Source organism: Aedes aegypti, chromosome 1 (assembly GCF_002204515.2).
Source record: "Aedes aegypti strain LVP_AGWG chromosome 1, AaegL5.0 Primary Assembly, whole genome shotgun sequence".
NCBI classification, from domain to species: Eukaryota; Metazoa; Arthropoda; class Insecta; order Diptera; family Culicidae; genus Aedes; species Aedes aegypti.
The window spans coordinates 30,357,893-30,380,455 of NC_035107.1; the positions used below are offsets into that span (position 1 = coordinate 30,357,893).

Sequence of the window (22,563 nt, forward strand, 5' to 3'; positions counted from 1 at the left end):
ACTTAAGATCGTGAAGCGGTCAACTCCCCAACAAACGTTTTGCAACGATATCCGTCATAAAATTTCCAAAACTCTTCTTCTTCTTTCTGGCGTTACGTCCCCACTGGGACAGAGCCTGCTTCTCAGCTTAGTGTTCTTATGAGCACTTCCACAGTTATTAACTGAGAGCTTACTATGCCAATGACCATTTTTGCATGCGTCTATCGTGTGGCAGGTACGAAGATACTCTATGCCCTGGGAAGTCGAGAAAATTTCCAACCCGAAAAGATCCTCGGCCGGTGGGATTCGAACCCACGACCCTCAGCTTGACTCGATTAATTTAATGTTTGGAGTGAAAGTACCTTACTTGAATATCATTCGAATCACCATGACATTTATAACATTAGCTTTCAATAGGGTCCTCAAGCCCTGCCCCAATTTTAGTGCCAAACGCTTAAGTTTAGGCTAAAAACACATGTTTACTCAATTTTTAAATGTTTTCCGTTTGTATAAGCCCAAAAAACAATTTATTATGTTTTTTTAGATTTTGTCACACCCCTTGACTCAAATTGTGGATGTATTTTGTTTTCCGTGTCCCTTTCGAAATGTCAGAAGGAACAACCCCAGTGTTAAAACTAGAACCCCTGTGGTGTTTTTGTCGACTAAGCGAACGTCAAACAAGATCAAAAGTGTCAAGGTTCATTTATAGACCCAATGTTTCATATAAAAAGTTTAAATATGATATAGCCGTTATTTTAGCGGGAAAAATAGCTAAGGTGGTTGCAGTAACATGTTCTGGATGGGCACCCAGGGCAGGATCCACGGAAAACATTCAGTGGTGGGACACAAGGTGACTTTACCAAGAAGATTCAGCAATCGACGGGAAGATACGCTCGATCTCGGGCTAAGCCAATAGGTTACTGGAACACCTTTTCCGGTTGCCGAGTCATAGGCATGCAAGGACATGTCATCATGTTATCATCATATAGGAAATAACCCAGGCAGGCAGGCCACACAGCCCCTTGCATGCAAGCCGTACACGTGAACAAATATCGAAATGCACCGTTTTTTCATTGAATAGGTACCTACAGTAACACTTTGGAAGAGATTGAACATAATATGATTTGTTCGTAATAATGGTGTTTAGCTTGGTAGTACTGCACGACGCCCGTTCAGTTTCCGGAGTTTGCGGCATTCGCTAGGACTGGTCGGTGGTCACAGCAAATGACGAATGTTTTCCGATTGGCGCTGCGCTTCTAAACTTTTTGTTGCATTTGGTAGGATATATGATGACTGGTGGTGGTTTGGAACGGTGACGATGGAAGATCTATGTGACTCGAGTTGAAGTTATTGTAGTGATTTTTTCCTGTTTCATGATTTTTGTGTGGCTCCTTCCTAACAGTTGACACCATTCAGTTCACGTTGGGCGTTTATTTTCCTCGATGTTTTTTTAAGTGAAATGCAGTTTTGAAATGTTTACCCTTATGATGTTCGTCACTGTTGACCAGGATGTTATTTGATTTGAAGTTCGCAATCTAAGTGAATTCAGATTTCTCCGTTTAATGTTTGGGATAACGTGTTGCAGTGATGTTGCGATAAACCAACCGCAGCTTACCTGGTCTTACGAACGATTCCCGGTGAATTCAGTCGAGTTTTTTTTTGCATTGTTTAAGGTTGCTCAAAATTTGTCGGCAGTCTATTTTCTTATCCTTAGTACACAACTTCCGTCATGGCGTCATAGCAAATTCTTAGATTTAGGCATCTCCATTTTTAGTTCATTCTAGTGAAATCACTCAGGTACGTAGTTGTGCCCAGCTGAGATGGCACAATTTATATTAAATATAAATCTAAAGTTGGCGTAGTTAAGGTAAAACTCCGCTTCTTTCCTAATATGTGTTTGTAGTTTGATGCTACAGTCTGTTCTATTAATATGTTGCTTCCTGAGACACGATGTCAGTGAAATCCAAGCTTTCTTGTGCGTTATTGCTTTGTTGGCGCTCAGTTTGATTTTGTGAATTTCACTCTATTTATCAATATCCGACATATTGAGACAGTAATAGTAGCCAACGGCGTATAATAAGTTGCATCACGCTTCTAGTTGCATAGTTCGATTGCAATTGATGTTGACATTAGGAAAATCAGCTAGGAATGCAAAATCGTTGTGTTATCTTTTATCGCCTAGTTTTATGCAGTTTTTAACTGATTTGATGTACTTAAATCTCCTTGATTCCTCCCTAGTTGGCTGACACACTTTTGAAGAGGTGGGTTAATGGATTATTCACGTTGAGAACGTCGATTTCATTCTTCAAAATCCAATCTATTCCTTAACATATGGATGTAAGCTGTAGACTCAAAATCTGTTCGATTTGAAAAATCCTTGAAAAGACCGGCCGTGAATATGGTGTTCTATATCGTAGTCGTTGACAAACGGAAGTTACCGGAGGAAAGTGAGATGTGGACGTAGAACTTTAGTGGAAGCTTTCAAGAGTGATGTGCTTTGCTCCTCGATGCTAATTATCGATTATCGCCCCTAAATTTCGACGACAATATTGGTTTGTAGTATCCTGCTGATGTGGAAGAATGTAATACGATTGAACAACTGAAGTCGATGTTGACTGCAATTTCCGTGGGAAGACGTAGGAGACGGTTTTCCTTTTCGTTGGCACCGCTGTAGGTGCCTCCGCTCTACCGATGATCTTCTCTAAGTCCAGCTTATCGAATGCTTCCAGTAAAATTTGTTTTCGTCATAACAAAATCAAACCCTAGACAGACGATAACTCCGCTAATGGAACGACCAAGATCTAACTGGAACGCATATTACAGATATAACTGCAGCATTTTTCCAGCTAGCATTGCTGATTGGATGGTGATGAAGTTGGGTTCAGTACATTTGTGGCTAATCCAGATCTTCGGCAGCGATTACTTGTAGATGTAGAGTTCAGGAAAAGGATGGCAATCTAGTGATTTCCGTTTGGCATAATGGTCGTTTGGCATAATGGCCGTTTGGCATAATAGTCGTTTGGCATAACGATTGAGTAAGAATGAATATCGGCATTTACGAATCTTTCACCGAGGTCAACACCACTGAGCCCATAGGAAATTTTTTTTGTAGTTTCTCAATGAGCGTGGTGGTCGTTCAGAGATAATCCAAGCTATGAATGTCATAAATTGTAGTGACATTAGAGAGCATAACTAAATAAAACTCGTGACGGGTCTGGTGGAAGATCTTTTCGGAACAATAATTTTCTTCACATCCCAGAACATAAAGTATTGTTGAATTGTTGTGATATAGATAATTGAAAATAGTAAATTGGCAAAGAAAGTTCGCAGTTATTAATAAAGGGAATGCACATATTTTGCTGCAGATCAAGCTCTGTTCCAGTTTTTACGTAATACTTGATGAAAATTACTTAGTAGAAGAAGGAAACATTTATTTGCAAAATATTAGAAACTCTTATCCAGAGATCTATTATTGCAGCATAATGCAAATATAGCCTATATAAAAGAGCAGATTTTTTTTTGGTTTAAAATGTTTAAGGCTGTAACACTAAATATCTTCTCACAAAATAACACGCAGAGAATTAACAGCTATTCAAAACAACAATTGTTTTTCTTATTTTTGATAAATACTTTCAATTTGTCGTAACTAATCGAATTGCGTTGAAACAGCAATGATTTTCATTGAAACAAATCAGAAATATTTTTGAATTTTCTGACAGCATTTTCAATCAGATTTATTTTTGAAACAACGACAAAAAACTTAATTTTAAATTGACGATTTGTTTGTTTCAGTTTATTTTAATGTTGATTCTGGTTTATAAAGACCTGATCTGTCATTTTGTTTTACAATCTTGTGTAAAAGTGAAAATAATCTACGCGGAGAAATTACAATGCAGAAGTGCAATAAATCGACTCATTTAATAGTTTTGGAACATCGGAATCCATCATAAAAGACTTCCTTGGTAAGTTGCCATCATCCTTTTCTATAGTTTTGAATCAAATAAGTCATTTTTCATTATTGCAGTTAACTCCTACATGCAACACTGGAACTAACTCATCGGAAGGATATTGAGCTGATGAGTCCACCTTGTCGCTTGTGGTGGGGAACAATTTCATTCCATAATTGATGACTCATTCAAAATAATCCAAACGTCATTGTTACGTGAAAACATACGTGGTTTTTTTTTTCATCGCACTTTTCACGTAGCTCTTACGTTAATCATAGGTAGCCCAGAATGAACGCATGAACTTTTGAACTTCGTCCATTCCACCGGCGCTACAAGTAAGAGCTACGTGGATTTTCCGGTAGCCTTTACGAAGCGTTTCAATAGGACCTAGATGGTTTTGCACCGCACATTAACTAGAATATAGACCAACCTTATCTCTAATAGGCTTTGGAAGAAAACTAATTCCCAATTGGAAAATGTGAACAAATCTAAAAGATTGTGATATCTTTATATTCAATCTGAGCATTGTGAAACTTGTTTCCCAAATGTTGTGAGTATGTTCTGTTTTGCTGCAGCCTTCGCGTGCTATAATTGATAGAGGTTATAAATCAGATGTAAAATATGAAGTTATGCAGGGATTCTTCGGTATTCAAAGCATATTTACCTTAAAATCAATCTAACACAGGGTTTAAAGTTCAGCAGCTCCTGAAGTTCTGCAAAAATCAAGCGGGCGCCATCTTAGAATTTGCGCTCAACACCGAATGTACGTACAATATGCAGATGTCAAAATGAACTTAGGCACCTACGTGAATTTCACGTAAGTGCGATAGGTAACCTCAGTAACAATTACCGATTCACTATTTGATGGTTATGAATGGCTTAGTGATCTTTATCTTAGTCAGGTGAAGTGAAGGCAAAATGAATTTGGAATGATCTACGTGATTTTTCACGTAGCAATGACGTTTGGATTTTTTTGAGTGTAGGAAAGCGGTGCAGGTACATTTTAAAATTTGATAAGCATTGTAAAAATGAAAATGAAAAAAAAAATAATTAATTTTCCCAACTACAGTTGTTTGTCTTCATTGCAACATGAAAGCAAAATGGGTGGCATCAATGAATAAGTTTTATTATTCCAAATAAATTTATTATAGAATCAAAAAAGAACAAGACTTTGTTTCAAGCATAAAAATGTTTAATTTAATGCAAAAATATTGTTGTTTCAAAAGAATAAATTATTAAATCAAAAATAAATTTTGTTGAACCGTATTGAACCCAGCTGTCGAAATCGAAAATAAAAATTTTTGAACCAAATTGATAGTAGTTATCAAAATAATGAAACGCAATTATAAGCCGGCACATAATTCAGAAATATTGTTGTGATGACTCAGAATATATTTGATATCAAAATTGTTTTCTCTGCGTGAACTCAAATGAACAACACATTCAATATAAATTTTAATTTTGAAAGTGTACATCAAAAACACTGGCTATTATCGAAAGGAGGGAAAATGTGTGATTGAAACAATATTTTTCCAGCATATCTTGAAAGTAGATCTTGTGTTTGCAAAAAATATGTTGAATATTTACAGGTTTTAAAGTAATTATTATTCTAACAGCACATCTTGCAAGAATTGCGAAATATATAAATGGTGAACATTTAGCTTGACTGAATAATAAAATTTAAAACAGTATAAATATAGAGACCTATTTTTAGAAGAAGGCAAAATATATGATTAAATCAATAGAAGATTGGACGTCAAAAAACTATTGCGGCATAATAAAACGAAAAGACATCAAAAATTGCGTTCAGAATCATAGCTCTTGTCCTACTTTTCCCCGAATGTCGTTTCTCTGAATGTCGGTTCCCCGAATGCCAGTTCCTAGAATGACTCGTTTCCCCGAAAAGTGATGCAGTTTGAATAGGTGCTATAATAGTCTTTAGTGGCTGGAAGGTGAACGAGCAAGAACGATAAGCAATCAAAAGAAGTAGGTATTCTGTCATTATGTTGGCAAACATATTGAGGACGGTAGAACTCGAAAGAACCACCAATTAAATAAAGAAGGGTGTATATCAGATGGCCAGTTCGTTCACCACCCTGAAATGTTTAAAGTTACGACAAGTATGAGTGACACAAACTTTTCGGGGAAGTGGACTTTTTGTTGAAGCGGGATATTCTGGGAACTGGTATTCGGGATACTGGTGTTCGGGGAAACGACATTCGGGGAACCGACATTACGTGAAAAGTAGCACAACCCATCAAAGTAACTCCAGTAATCGATTTCTCTTTTCGCTGATAACTTGAGCAGATCAATGTCATCAATTGCTGCCATGTTGTCAGTTGGGAACAACGAAATCTTAAAAGATTGATTGACTCTTTATTAAGGGAAAATTCAGCCCGAGGCTGGTTCATCCCCGCTCTTAAAAGAACAGCCTATGTATAAAAGAAGGTAAAATTTGTTTCAATTTCAAATCAACAGTTTTTATGCCTATAATTTGGTTACATCACATTTAAAAGAACTCCAATGTTTGAAAGAAGGGTAAATTAGTGCTAAATCTATCAAAATCTTCAGTGCAAAAAAATATTCCAATAGCGGAACTCAAAAGAAAAATTGATATTTTAAAGAAAGGTAATTCCTGCATAAATTATAAAATATTATTGACAATAACTTTTCTTATATGCTTAAGTTTATTCAAGAGCATATGATTGTTGAATAAAGTGACATTTTGTATCAATTATTGTCAGTTATTGACTCCGCAACAAGCCTAATGTCATCAGAAAGATTCAAAAGAAACGTAAAAACGAATCTCATCTTAAAAAATTCTTGGTTTCAGACTTATTATGCCAAACGACTATTATGCCAAACGACCATTATGCCAAACGACTTTATGTCAAACGACTTTATGCCAAATGACCTACCACCGATCCAACGACAAACGATTTATCCCACGATCCAAGCAGTGCATTTGGATGCTCCATATATCTGTACAGGGCGCACGTAGTGAGGTGTTGATATCATGCTGCAAAAATGACTGTCCTCGCAGACCGTTGTGCTATTTGTCGCTAGAGACGACTTCCATTCTTGGTTCAGGATGTAATTTTGATCGAGTTCATGTTCGGTTTGCTTCGTAGATAAAGTGGAGTTCTCTGCTTCAGTAGATGTCCCTTGATGATAAGTTGATTTCTCCTACTTCTCAGCAAATCGGCATCCTTTTTACGACGATCTTCTGCAAGCTTAACTTATTGAAGGCTCCAACAGAACTTTTTTAGAACATAATCAAACCCTAGACAGAGCAACACTCCGCTCGTGAAACGTTGAGGATCCTAATTAAATGCATATCACACATCACACAGCAGTATTTTTCCGGTTGGCATTGCTAGTTGGGTATTGATGGCGTTGTTGCTAATCTTCCGCAGCTGTAGCTGTAGATTTAGAGTTCAGGATGTAACTTTGGTAAAGTTCATGTTTAGTTTGCTCGTTGATTTAGTGAAGTTCTCTGCGTCATAAGATTTTTCTTGAGCTTACGTCGACTGCTCTTATTTTTCAGCTTATTGAAGGTTCCAACAGAATTTTCGTTCAGTATAGTATAGTCAAACCCTAGACAGTGGATCACTCTGCTTGTGAAACGTTGAAGATTCGAATTGAACGCATATCACACATCGCACTGCAGTATTTTCCAGTTCCAGATCTTTCGCAGCGATCACCTGTAGATCTAGAGTTCTTGATGTAATTTTTGATTGAGTTCATGTTCGGTTTGTTTCGTAGATATCATCGAGTTTTATGCGTCATTCGATCGTCCTTGAGGACAAGTCGATTCCTGATTTTCCAGTTCTGCTTCCGATTTTTTTCGACGATCCTCTCCAAGTCCAGCTTATCGAAGGTTCCAACAGAACGTTAGTTCAGTATGACATGATCAAACCCTAGACAGAGGATCACTCCGCTCAAGAAACGTTGAAGATCCTAATTGATCATTGAACTGCAGTGTTTTACACCTGGCCTTTCGAATTGGATGTTCATGGCGCTGGATTCAGCACGTTTTTTGCTAATCCACATCTACCGCAGCGATTACTTGTAGATTTCGAGTTCAGGATGTAATTTTGATCGAGTTCATGGTTCGGTTTGCTTCGTAGATAAAGCGGAGTTCTCTGCGTCATTGGATTTTCCGCGATTACACGTCAATTGCTCGGATTTTCCAGCTGGGCTTCCTCTTTGTTCGGGTGATCTTCTCCAAGTCCAGCTCTTCGAAGGCTCCAACAGAACATAATCAAACCCTAGACAGAGGATTACTCTGCTCGTGAAACGTTGAAGATCTCAATCAAACGCATATCACTTATTACTTGTAGATCTAGAGTTCAGGATGTAATTTTGGTCGAGTTCATGTGCGGGTTGCTTCGTAGACATAGTGGAGTTCCCAGCGACGACAGTTTTTCCGCAGACTTGAGGTAGTTCGTTGCTGGCCCTCGACCGAATCAGGCCACTATACAATTCGCCGAAAGTTTTGAATCACATACTTCCCGCAGGAAAGGTGGATTACTGAGAATACGCATTCAAACGCTCGCTCGCATATCACAGGTTTCGACTTGGGAACGTGTCGTCAAAACGGCAACTTACAACAACGCATTCATTCTCCTGCTCCTTTCTTCGATAGTTCGACGACGGCACCCGGCCTGGCCTGGATCGGGTCCCACATTTTGCACTGGACGTGTTTAGATGTGATTAGAATACTTTTTATTTGTGGATTCCTCTCTTGATATTGGTTGGTAGTTATCTATTACAGTGACACACACACACACTAGTAACGAGTGGGGGCGCTTCTTCTAAAATTTCTTGCTGACAATATGCTTAGAATGGGAGATGCTTCTTGCTTCCTCCCTATGTTGATTTCGTCTTCTTCTTTGTGGTCTACAATTTAAGTAAAATTCAAATCTCGAGTCTGATCCCATGCCTGTCGGTGAGAAAAAGCACAAAAATTAGAAAGTGTCCTACCCATTGGTAACGATCGCTCCAAGTTGGAACCGGAACTTACCTTCACTCGCTTGGTTCCCGCTTGCTCCGAGCATTGCCCGAAGCTCCATTACTGGGAGCTGTGCCGCCACCCTTCTCATCCACCACATCATCGTCCTCCTCGTCCTCCTTACTGTTCTCATGCAGCAGCACGTACTCGCGCGAGCTAAATCCAAACTTGAGCACGTCCTTCTCAAGAAGCTCGATGTACTTTTTGGTGTCGATCTTCTTGTTATTTACGAATGTTCCGTTGGCCGATTCCAGGTCAATAATGTACGGCCGAACCCTCTTGCCGGCCGTTCCGTCCTCGCGCTCGTACGGCACCAAGCGGTACTGGAGGGCGGCGTGCTGCTTCGAGCAGGACGGGTGATCGATCGGAAGGTCACAAACCTTGCGATCGCGCCCGATCAGGTAGCAGCTCTGCCGGTGAATGTACATCGTGGGCAAGGCCTGGTACCCTTTGAAGGGGTACAAACGCCAGCGGCGTTTTGGCTTGCGCGATTCCGGCGGTTCAGCGTACTTGATGACCACGCCGTTGACCTTGTTGGCCTCTTCGGTTAGCTTGCCGGATAGGGCAAAGTTGGGCTTTTCCTTCTCCTCCGGGCCCTTGTCGTCAGAGTCATGGCTGCCGGCGCGACTTCCTAGAAGATAAGAGGTTGATCAGGTTAAGCATCAATGTTAACTTAAGTACGCATTTTACTCTTTCCTCTCATTGCACTAGACAAATTGGGATTCAGCTGACAGTAACAGTATTTCCAGATGCTACAGTATACTTTTCAATACTTATCCATTTTCGATCCGAGCAATGTACAGACATTTGAAAGGTTCTTGACCTAACGCCATTGTACCGTTTTGTACAAATCTTTTAAGATTGATCATTACTGTTCTTTTATTCTGAAGATTGGTCTAAACTATCCTAAATGAGTGAATCGTGACTCTTTAAAAAAACGTGATTCGTTCACTCATTTTCGAGAGTCGACTCTTTTGATTGATTTGTGAGTTAGTTGCCCATCTCTAGTGTCTATTGAAAAACACCAAAGACGAAAAAGCACTGAATACACTGTAATACGCATAATGCGAAACCAAACAGCTAATAATTGAAGTTAACTTACAACTATATTCATAATCCCACCCCTTGTTCTATCAGAATTCTTTCAGAATTTGCTCCAGCCAATCGTGCAGCAGCCCAATGCTGATACATCAAGTAATTTCCACAGGCATTACTCCAAAGATCCTGCAAGAGATCATATCTGGAAAATCCAACAAGGATTTTTCGTGGATTTCCTACATCTATTCTTTCAAAAAGTTTTTGTAAATATGATGAAATGAATAGGTGGACAGGCGTCACAAGGGAGCAACAAGATTGACATAAATTGGGCGGTGAAATCAAACAACATCAAACTGTACCAGCGAAATCACCCATCACGCAGTCAACCGCTTCGGAAGGGAACACACGTCTTCTTTTGTAATTCACTCCACTATGACTGATTGATCTGTTAGCAACGTCCAGGTCGATACGACACAAACACACTGTTGCCGTCTCGCCCACACAATTTGATGCGGGTCTGAATCTTTTTTGACCGCAGCTGGAGGCCATAGTAGGCCCGACTTACACTCATGATGCGCCTTCGCATTTAACGGCTAACATTACTGTCAGCCGTCAGTAAGAATCCAAGGTAGACGAACTCGTCGACCACCTCGAACGTATCCCCGTCTATCGTAAGACGTGTCCTTGTCTTGGTCACATTCGCCACCAGTCCAACTTTCGCTGCCTCGCGTTTCAGGCTGGTGTACAGGTCTGCCACCTTTTCAAAAGTTCAGCGGACATATCATCCGCGAAGCAAACAAATTCACTGGATCTTGTAAAAATCGTACCTTGGCTGTTAAGCCCGTCTCCCCGCATAACACCTTCTAGCGCAAAATTGAACAGGCACGAAAGTCTATCACCTTGTAGTCCCCGGCTGGAGTGTTCGCCTGAAACCTTCATACAATTGTGTACATCTTTCATCGTCGCTCTTATCAGTCTCGTGAACTTCCCGGGAGAGCCGTTTACATCCATGATTTTCCATAGCTCTACGCGGTGGATACTATCGTATGCCGCCTTGAAATCGATTAAAAGGTGATGCGTTGGGACCTGGTATTCATGACATTTTTGGAGGATTTGTCGTACAGTAAAGATCTGGTCCGTTGTCCATCGACCGTCAACGAAGCCGGCTTGATAACTTCCCACGAACTTGTTTACTACGGGCGACAGACAACGGAAAATGATCTGGGATAATACTTTGTAGGTCGCATTTAGAATGGTGATCGCTCGAAAGTTCTCACAATCTAACTTGTCGCCTTCTTCAGCGCAACTTTATTGCTCTTGAGCTGGTGAACAGCATCCTTAACCTCCCTCAAAGTGGAGGCTGGTTGGTTTCCGTCGTAAGCAGTACTGACGAAGGCATTTCCTCCGTTGTCCCGTCGTCTCGTTCATTGCCTGTACTCTCAGCGCCATTCAGATGTTCGTCGAAGTGCTGCTTCCTCCTTTCGATCACCTCACGCTCGTCCGTCAAGATACTCCCATCCTTATCCCTGCACATCTCGGCTCGTGACTCAAAGCCGTTGCGGGAAGCGTTGAGCTTCTGATAGAATTTACGTGTTTTTTTGAGACTGTCACAGCTGTTCCATCTCCTCCAGACGGCGTTTCTTTTTCTCTTTTTCCTCCTCCAGTTTCAGCTTACATTCCTCGTCGAACCAATCGTTCCGTCGACTCCGTCCCACGTACCCGACGTTGCTTCCAGTTGCATCGTTGATGGCTGCTTTCTCTGTTCTCCAGCATTCCTCAAGAGGAGCTTCACCCGGCTCACCCTCTTCCGGTAATGCAGCCTCGAGGTGCTGCGTGTATGCAGTTGCGACATCCGGTGGCTTAAGCCGCTCTAGGTCTTACCGGGGCGGCCGTCGGTACCGTCCGTTGTTAACGACGGAGAGTTTTGCACGCATTTTAGCCATCACAAGATAGTCTATGTCAAACCATCGGGGTTCATTTTTAATTTGAACATCTAGTCACCCTAGAAACGTATTTCTGGTTACCTCTTTCACTGTTTTGTTTTGATTCTGCGTTCCGTTCCACGGCGTTCCATCTCACTTCACTCCGTTTCATGAGCTAAATGATGTTTGAACCATTTTTAATCTGAACGATGTGCAAATTAGCGGAGTACAGATTAAAAAGTGTTCAGATTAAATGGGGTCAAACCAACGGGGGTAGCCGGTAGTCATAGTCGATGTTAGCACCACGATAGGTCCTGCCGTCGATAATGGCGGAGAAATGCCGTACATCAATCAGAACGATTTGTGATTCTGTCTGCTGTGGTGATCTTCAGGTGTATCGGTATGAAAGGCTGTGCTGGAAGTAGATGCTACGAATGACCATATTCTCGGAGGCGAGGCGATTTATTGATTTAAATCGTAAACCGTTTTCGTTCGTCAGCTTTATTTTTCGAAAAAGTTTTGTTGAGATTTTTTAAAAGGTATGTCAGAGATCCCTCCTGGTTATCCACAGAGAATTGTTATAGGAATTTAGATATCGATTCCTTACACAGATCTGAAGGAAATACGTCATGGGTTTCAACCAAACTATTTAAATACCTCATTCATAAAATTCTGTCTAAAATTGTTCCTCAACTTCCTAGGTGGTCACCACAAATTTCGCATAAACTTCGATAGAAAGACTTCAGACATTCTGCCGGTTGGGACATCAATCTAGACGCGCAAGTTGTCTTAGGTACTTCGTTTATTTCTTTCTCTCGTTACAGTGTTGCCAATAATAGATGTTAATCACAACATATCTCATTTGTTTTATCAAAAGATAAATAGTTACTCAAATTCGTAGCTTACAACAAATAATCCTCGAAACGCTTAGGACGTCGCTTTTCACGTGATGGTCGTTCCTCATCCTTCGCTTCGTGTGCTGTGCTGTTCGATTCTGTTATGTTAGCTGGTACCTCGGTCATGGTCTCGACGTTAGGACTTGCAACAAACGACCTAATATGGGACGTATTACGTTTGTATAGCTGGCCCTCAGATGTCTTGAGCGTGACGCTGTTCCCGACTCTATCGACTTCATTAGAACCTGATCCCCGACGTTGACTCTTTTATCTCTGTTTTCTTTGGCCTGGTACTTGACAGTCCAGTCCTTATCCCGCAGTTCTCCATCGTCCAATGTAGCTTCTTGCAGATGAGGTATCAGGTCTCGAAAACGCCTACCAAACATCAACTCAGCCGGAGCAACGCCGGTCGTCGAATGCGGAGTGATCGAGTACATGTAGACATACTCTTGTAAGCCGTCTTTCCAGTCTGTTCCGTTATTCTTGCTAATCCGTAAAACCTTTAGGAGCGACCGGTTTTGTCGTTCAGCTTCACCGTTCGCACTTGGCCAGTAGGGAGTGGTGTGCGTCAGCTTAATGCCACGATCAACGCAAAAATCTTTCAAAAGTTGGCTCGAAAAGTTCATAGCGTTGTCTAATGTTATCACCTGGGGTAGTCCCATCCTGGTGAATATTTCCTTCAGGGTACGGATCACATCGCTCGATGAAGTTTGCTTCATAGGTTCCACAATCATATACCTGCTGTACAAATCGATCAGTACAAACAAGTAGAAACCGTTAGGGAGTGGCCCTAGAAAATCTCCGGCTAAGTGAACCCATGGTGCACATGGCAATTCCCTGATTCGTAGCGGTTCTGGTTTTTCAAATGGCACAACCACTTGACAGTCGAAACATTCCTTACACGATTTCTTCACATCGCCATCTATTCCCGGCCACCATACAGCTGCTCGTAGCCTTCTTTTCATCTTCTCTTGTCCTGGATGTCCAGTGTGTGCTAATGCCAGCACCGTACTCCGTAGTTGTTTTGGAATCACGATTTTGTTCTTCCTCAGTAGTACTTCGGTTGCAAAGCACAACTCCGACTTGAACGGTACGTACTTTTGGAGTGTCTCATCCCAGTTGTCGCTATGCAATGCTTTCCTCACCTGTTGTATTTCACCGTCGTCTTGAGAGCACTGTACGATCTCGTCGAAAGTCACCGCTGAGGGTCTGTTAACTTCTACGATCGAGCAAAGGACTTTCTCAGACTCCTTGTCGAACGTTTTTGCGTTCAGCACCTCACATAGTCTGGACAAAGGATCAGCAATGTTCAGTTCTCCTGGAACGTGTCGTATTGAAAACCGGTATGATTGCATACGCAGTACCCATCGCTCTTGACGCTGGTTTGGAATCGATGTCTCGCAGAAGATATTAACCAGCGGTTTATGGTCCGTTAGGATCGTAAAATGCAGTCCTCGTAGATACATTTGGAAACGCTCCGTGGCCCAAACGATCCCGAGTGCTTCCTTGTCCAAAGTAGGGTACTTTTTCTCCGTTGGCGAGAGAGTCTTGCTTGCAAAAGTGATCACTCGCGGCTGACCATTCACTGTTTGCAATAGTACTGCACCAAGGCCGCAATCGCTTGCGTCCGTGACCAGAGTTGTTGGGTTGTTAGGACTGTAGTAGCCTAGGTATTTTGGATTCGAAAGGGCTGTTTTCACTTGCTGAAATGCTTCCTTGCGCTGCGCGTTCCAATGAAACTTGGACCCTTTTTGGCTCATTTCACGAAGCGGTGCCGAAATCGTGGATAAATTAGGTACGAACTTACCCAGGTAATTTACTAAGCCTAAAAAGCTTCGCATCTCTTTGGCATCTTGTGGTCGTCGAAAAGCCTGAACTGCCGCTACTTTGTCGTTGGTTGGCAATATTCTTTCCGGTGACAGCGTGTGCCCCATGAAGTCGACGGAAGCCTTACCCAGCTCGCATTTTTCTTCGTTTACTGTTAATCCATTCTGTGATAGTCGGTCCAAAACTGCTGCCACTCGCTTATCGTGTTCTTCCTTCGTAGCGGCGTATACCAGGACGTCGTCAATGAACACTTTCGTTCCAGGTAGACCTTGTAGAACTCGCTTTAATTCGCGCTGAAATATTTCGGCAGCACAGTTCATGCCGAACATCAATCTTTTATAGCGGTAGTAGGCATTCGGTGTAACGAAGGTGGTGATTTCTCTGAATGCGGGTGATAGTTCCAGCTGATGAAACGCTTGAACCAAGTCTATCTTGCTGAAGAATTTGCAACCGTCTAGATGTGGCATGATTTCCTCGAACATCGGTAATGGATGTCGATCTGGAATGATGGCTTTATTCGCTTGTCGCATATCGACGCACAGGCGAACACTTTTTCCTCCGTTCTTTGGCGTCACAACCAGTGGTGAAGCCCAGGTGATTTTCAACGTGGCTGGTTCGATAATATCCTGCTGCAACAGTTCCTCCAGCTTGTCCTCGACGGGTTTTTGCAGTGGAATAGGCAATCGCCGGCACGGTTGTTGCACGGGTATAACGGTCTTATCGATCTTCACGTCGATCTGCACACCTTTCAGTTTTCCCACCTTCATCTTTCCACGCTGCGAAACGTTGAAAACCTCTCCTCGGATCTCCAAAACTCCCAAGTCGATCGATGTTTGCTTACTGAGCAAATTGACACCTTTCTGCTGGTCCACGACATATATCTGATGGTTGACTTTCTTGGACTGCGTTGCAATGTCAGTCTGAATAACTTTGTAGATTATCAGCTCGCCGTCACCGTATACGCGAAGCGCATTCTGAGGTTTCTTCGCAGAAGTGTAATTGCATCCCTTCTCCTTCAGCTCCTTCCATGTTGCCCTGCTGATCACATTCACATGAGCTCCGGAGTCGATCACCCAGTCCAATTTAACGCCACCCGTGTAGCATGTAACGTATGCTTGTTTGCCATTTGCAGCGTAAATATGACACTCATCGCTGTCAGTGTCACTGGCGCTTACGCTGTTAGCTCCGGAATCAGCTACCATCAGTACTTTGCCGCGCTTCTTATCTTTCGATGAGTCGGATTTTGTCTTGCACATTTTCTTAAAATGACCAACAATCTTGCAACGGTCGCAGATCTTATTCCTCGCAGGGCAAGCCTTTTCGTTTGCGAAATGCCCAGTCAGTCCACATCGGAAGCAAACCGCCTTCTTCTTAGTCTTGATCCGGTTGATGCTGGATTCTCCGACTTCAGTTTTCATCGCAGCTTCCTTTCCTTCGTCCTTTTCCCTTGCCATCAGTTCCTTATTTCGATGAACGGTTTCAATCATTCGCGCCTCCTCGACGATTTCGTTCACTGTCATCAGCTTTTTCTTCAAAATGACCTCGCGCAGCTCCTCCGAAAGGCAGTGGTCGAAAATTTGTTCGGTAATCCGCATGTCGAGGGCGTCACCATAATCACACACTCTTCCTTGTTCTCGTAAACGACTGACGAATTGGTCCACCGTTTCCTCCTCCTTTTGTCTAAAACTACGGAACACAAATCGGTCGTAAGGAACACTGGCCATTGGCGCAAAATAGTCATCCAGTAATCGAACCGCCTCCCGATAAACATCTGATCCCATCGGGGGGGCTGCATCGTGTCCTACAAGTTCGTAGAAGATGTCCTGCACCGCTGGTCCAGCATAGTGCAGTAAATACGACTTTTTACGAGAATGAGATCTTTTTTTGAATGAGATCCAATGGTAGAGAATTTATTTATCTACCCAATGGTACTTTTAGGGGCAGCGGAGAATGTCCCGAAGCGTGTTTTATTCAAGCGCAACAATCGCTCAGGCGAAAGTTCCAATGAAACTAACCTCACATATCCTGGTTTTCCAACCTCAAACTAATGCTCCTACCAGCCGGATCTCAATTTTTATGAAAGTAGTGCAATAATACAAAAAACAAACGTGTGTAGAACATAAAGAATGGATATTCCTACCTTTTACGCCTAACTGTTTCACTGTGAACCGTCTTATATCCGGAAAACAAAACCATCTATACTTTGGTAGCGCAACTAGTCAGATGATGAGAGATTTGATTTTTCACGCATCCATCACATGCCGCTGTGGGGAAAAATGTTTTATTTTCCTGATATAAGACGGTTCACAGTGAAACAGTTAGGCGGAAAAGGTAGGAATATCCATTCTCTATGTTCTACATACGTTTGTTTTTTTGTATTATGGCACTACTTTCATAAAAATTGAGATCCGGCTGGTAGGAGCACTAGTTTGAGGTTGGAAAACCAGGATATGTGAGGTTAGTTTCATTGGAACTTTCGCCTGAGCGATTTTGCGCTTGGGACATTCTCCGCTGCCCCTAAAAATACCATTGGGTAGATAAATGAATTCTCTGATGAATCTTATCAAGTCATCCAGGAACCTTTGAATTACCCTTTTTTAGCCTTAATTTGTGAATTTATGAAGTTTGATGTTGCCAGCTAGGTTTCAGAACCGATAGTTTCACTCATAAGATGTCGCGAAAAGGCCTTTTACGTACAAAAGTGGAGGCGATATGCGTGCATATATTATGTGATGAATAATAACATACATTGCGAGTGTATACATATTCTACCGTGCTAACCTGTGATCTTATGCGACTTAACTTATGATAACAAATGTTGATTTGACAGCTGCTATGATTCGACTTACTTTGTACGAGTGTACGAGACGAAGCAAAATGTACAAATGATCTCAGAAAAAAAGTGTTTTATGCGAGGAAGCTCATCAATCTGACGAGTTTATCCACGGTGTTTTGCGGGTTCGATGTAATTTGTATGAATAAACGAGTTATAACGTGAACTTCCATGCGATTTATGGTTGTCTGGGCATGTGGTCAAGTCATTCAAATACATTTGAACCACCTGTAGACCTAATTTGCAAATTCATGAAAATTGAAATGTCGCGAGCCAGGTCTCAGATTCGCCAATATAATGGCCACTTCCACCAGTCAACCGGTATTCGGACCAACCCAGCATATGGCCAAGTCATCCAAAAATGGTCGAACTATTTATATTTGGACTTGGTTTGCTAAATTATGAAGTTGATTTGTCGCAAGCCATGGACTTGAAATTAAAGTAATTACTGATTCTTCAAGTGGGATTATCTCAGTATTCCTCGTGATGAATCCAAAATTACGGTGAATTTCTAATCGATGACGGCGGTTCAAAATAATTGAGAAAAATTGTGATTGACCCTGAAAATTCAACTGAAATTCATTGAAAAACCGATGGGAAATAATATTATTAAATTGAAAATTTCAATCAAATTTGACATCAGACTCGCATGAATGACGAATGGATCCCGATAATACAAACACATAAAACGGGTTGTGTTCCACATGGGATGTAAAGCAGTGCTGGAAAAGTTCGCATCACGAAGCAGCTCCCGAGTGTATACCAACGCATAACAAACATCACAAACTCGGGAACTGGCTAGGTGTGAGTAAGTTCGCACCCGTCTGCTCGGGAGAACATGTCAAAAGAAGTAGCAACAAGCTCGGGAGCGTTTACTCGCGAGTAACCGAGCAAGGTGTGATTTATTATGGTTTTGACAGACAAATTTAATGTACAACAATCATATCGACAGTAAACTACTAGCGTGTAGTCAAAAGCCCTTGAAAACCACAAATCTCGGAGGGAAAGCAGCTTTTTTCCCAAAAGCACAATATGACTCTGAACAGCTCCGAACACGTTCGCGAATCACTTTTAGCTTCAGTTACTCGGGAGGCGACAGATGCGAGTAAACCAGCACTCTGACGCTCGGGAGCGTTTGGTTTTGTTTTTGTTCCAGTTCAGAAAAAGTGTTCGCCACTTTCCATCACTGATGTAAAGTCAACGTAAGAAGAATGTGTTCCACATGGGATGTAAAGTCAACGTAACGATTTTTACAAACACCAGTTAATTCAAAACTCACAACTGAATATTTTGTTCAAGATTAGCGCAGCGAATTGTATAGTGTGACAGTTATGCGTAGAAATACAGTAGTGGGAAAGTTATGCGTGGAAATTCAACAATGGGACAAATTGACTTGGCTTGCTTTTCATTGATTTTCCGAACAAAGTTAATTTTTGATAAGTGTTTTCTAAAACTATACGTTAAAAAACGTTGATGACAAAAAGTCAAAATGCACAAAAAGTAACATGGGACAATTATGCGTATAACGGCAGTAAAGATATTTACAGTGAAACCTCCATGAGTCGATGTTGAAGGGACCATCGACTCATGGAAATATCGAGTCATGGAACAGCAATCCTTTGGAAAGCTGTTTCTAGGGACCATCATAGTAACCATGAAATTTTGTTTCTAGTATGGTTCCATGAGTCGATATCGAGTCATGGAACATCGACTCATGGAGGTATCACTGTATTGTTATTATTATTATATATAGAGTGTTGGCACTTCTCAGCAAAATATTCTAGAAACTTTCACCTACCCCGGATAATCTGTATATCAAAGGGGATTATGCTCTGAGGATCTCATTTGTCGGTTTCACTTATCCTAATGAGTCTGCTGGACGAGCTTATCAGTTGTGGTGGTTCAGGAACCGTCTCACTATGCTGCATTTTCCAAAACTCACCGCTTTTTGGATGCTGTGTAGATCCTTTTTCATTTCCAGCTCATCTAAGGACCCTAGGAGAGATTTCTGGACAATTTCGGTCGTTGACAGGACTACCGGAACTATACGGTCATCCTCTAGGTGCCACATCTGCTTCAACTCCTCCGCCAAGTCGCTATCTTGTTGGAGAACGTTGATGTAACATTGTGGTTCAACGGTACAGCGATGTCGATGAGTGTTACTCGTTGCATCCTTTTGTCGTAGACTACAATGTCGGGGCGGTTGGCACGGATGAGGAAGTCCGTTATGATCCCAGTACAGCTTTATGCAACTATTTTCCAGAACCGGGTCAGGCAGGTATTTGTAGTAGGCCACAAATCAGTCCACCAAGTTGTGTTTAAGTGCACAATCTTGGCAACTTCGTTGTGACGCTGGAGATAAACTGATCCAGCTAGTACTGGACAGCCGGCATGCTCGATAGTCTCCTCTACTGAATTGCACTTCCTACAGCGGTCCTTCACGTCTTCGTGTAATATGTAGTGCCGATAGTTTTTCGTCGCAATAACCCGGTCCTGGATGGCTACCATGAAACCTTCTGTTTCTGTGCAGAGTCCACCCCGCACCATCCAGGTGTTTGACGCCACCTTATCGATGTGTTCAAGCTCCAGTTGATGGGGGTGGCGTTCCATGCAACTTCTACTGCTTCCACGTTCCGATCATCCCATCTACGGTTTTGATGGTGCAGTTCAGCTGGTAATCCTCCTGCGCCAGATGCAGAGCTCTGAAACCGTGGTCAGCTTTGCATACAGTGCGGTAAATTTCGTGGCGCTTCTGGCTTTCTACGTGTTACTACTTTCTATCAAACGTGTCGATCTCCTCCACCTTGTTGCCGGCAGACAGAAAGCTTTTCAAAATACATTTGACACGAGACAAAAACTTTTCCTGCAGGGGTATACCCACTTTTGGTATATAAGCGCATCTTACTGCCGAATTTCTGAAAATTTGGACGACAAAAACTTTCAATGACAAAGAGAACAAAACGGTGGAAAATACGAAAGTTTCCAAAAACTCCCAAACAAATGCTTGGAGAAACCTATGGAAGGTTTTCTTAGGCAAAAATGCTACCTTAGTGGAATTCCTACTGGAATCCTTGGAAAATATTCTAGAGTCGTTACTAACTCTCAGAGAATCATTATTGAAAAAATCCTAGTAGATTTTTTTGGACCCATTCCTACTTCCTTCCATCTCTACTTTTCCTTTCTACCTCGAATGACATAAAGCCATGTGGCATAATTATTAAAATAGCACAAGGCCGTTTGGCACAATTAGTTATGCCAAATTAACACACAGTACTAAATGTAGTTAGATATGCTCAATGGCTGTTATGCCTAATGGCGATGCCACAAATCTCCCAATTACGTTCCTCTGGAGCCGACCTGATGATACCTGAAACCGTCATTTGAAACCTCGGTAAACTTACCTGCTTCGCGCTTCGGTTGCTTCCGTTTGCCACCCCACTCGTAGTCCCCTTCGTCCTCTTCCTTCTCCTCCTTCTTGGGGGCCTTGCGCTGGCGCTGTGGCAACGGAGCCGGCCCTCGTCCCGGGCTTCGACTGCGGGAATGTGGCGAGTCACGGCGTTCCATCTTGACCGATGGCGGCGGCGGGGAACTGACTCGTTTTCCCCGGCCGCGATTTAGGGCGCCACCATTGCGATCGCGTGATCTCGACCGCGACGGAGATCCCCTCGGTGAAGGGGGCGGAGATCTCCTACCCCAACCAGTCGGAGGCGGAGGCTTACGATGGTCCCCTCCGCTCATGTCACGATCCGAGTGGAAGCCACCGCCTTCCGCGTGGGAAAACCCCCGGCGTCCGCCACGTCCTCCACGACCGCCGCCGCGATCATACGGACCGCCACCGCGTCCACCTCGTCCAAACCGACCACGCTCCGGAGGACCGTCGAAACGATCACGATAGCCACCGCCGCCATTACCGCCTCCGCGACCACCAAAGTCCCCGCGGCCGCCGAAATCCGGATGCTGCATGGGACTACGATCGCGCCCACCTCGCGCCGGCGGTCCTCCTCCCATCGGAGAGGAATTGCGTCGGCGTGGACCACGATCGTCGAAATCCTCTCGCCGCTGGTAGCGATCCCGCGGATTCCGATCACGGCTGAAATAAATCCAAAATTAGTCATATGTCAAGCGCCAAGGATATCTGGAACCGCATTATTCAATTCAATTCATTTTATTTATTCGATTTTATCAGTTTCAGTGTTGATTAATTATAACGGTTACAATTGCAGAGATTTGGATCACCTTTCAGCTGCGTAATAACAATGTTATTTATAATAGGAATTTAATGTTTTGGTGTCTGAAGTCAAGCAGTATAGGGAAAAATCTGTTCACAAAAAAAAACCCTAGATCTAAGTGTTTCCTATTCTAATATCACAGTGGCTAAGCTAAAAGTTCTTCTATCAAAGGATTTGCTGATAGTTGACAAGAGTTAGAAAAGCTCCTGGTAGCTCGACTAATAAACTCTTCGATAGTATCCATTTTTGTGACTCGATGTAGCTGTTCTGTTGAGTACCAAGGGTCGAGGTTGTGAATCATTTTCAGCAGTTTATTTTGTTTCACCTGCATGCGCTTACGATGGGACTTGGCACAGTCGCCCCATACTGGAGATCCATAGAGCATAATAGGGCGAAGTATGCATTTGAAGACCAGCATTTTGTTTTTTAGATGTAGTTTTGAACGACGTTTGAGGAGCGCGTACATGGAACGAACTGCTTTATCCACTTTGCAGATTGCATTATTAACGTGTTTACCAAAAGTAAGTTTGGAATCGAATATTACTCCTAGGTAATTGGCATCGTTTACCCAAGCGGATGGAACTCCATTGGTTGTAACGACAGACCTTGGCAGATTGCGCTCTGCTCTTTTTCTCGTGAAAAAGATAGTTTGGGTTTTGTTTGCGTTGATTTTAATTCTCCATTTTCGCTGAAATTCCTCCAGGCAATTTTGGGCTTGTTGAAGTTTGGTCACCACGATTTCAGGATCCTTGTCTGATGCTAGGAAGGCCGTATCATCCGCGAAGAAAGCATAAACAACTCCGTCAACCATAAGAATGTCTGCAGTGAAAACATTATACAACGTAGGGCTTAGGACCGAACCTTGGGGTACTCCGAAG

General features: G+C 42.4%; 1 protein-coding gene and 1 long non-coding RNA gene across 2 annotated transcripts in view; both read right to left on the minus strand.

Moving 5' to 3' along the window:
• Nucleotides 1-1,029: 1,029 nt before the first annotated feature.
• LOC110674833 lies at nt 1,030-8,261 on the minus strand. Its single transcript, XR_002499232.1, has 2 exons — nt 6,845-8,261; nt 1,030-2,936 (listed from the first exon to the last, which is right to left on the minus strand). It is a non-coding gene; the product is annotated as an uncharacterized LOC110674833 (long non-coding RNA).
• A 376-nt stretch (nt 8,262-8,637) lies between these two features.
• LOC5579033 (eukaryotic translation initiation factor 3 subunit A) overlaps nt 8,638-22,563 on the minus strand; it is a 34,949-nt gene continuing 21,023 nt past the window's right edge. Inside the window, exons 4-6 of the mRNA XM_021839299.1 lie at nt 20,858-21,546; nt 8,953-9,571; nt 8,638-8,871 (exon numbers count right to left, since the gene is read on the minus strand). Coding sequence (XP_021694991.1) covers nt 8,955-9,571; nt 20,858-21,546 — 1,306 coding nt within the window. The 3' untranslated portion in view covers nt 8,638-8,871; nt 8,953-8,954. The remainder of the gene's footprint in view (nt 8,872-8,952; nt 9,572-20,857; nt 21,547-22,563) is intronic.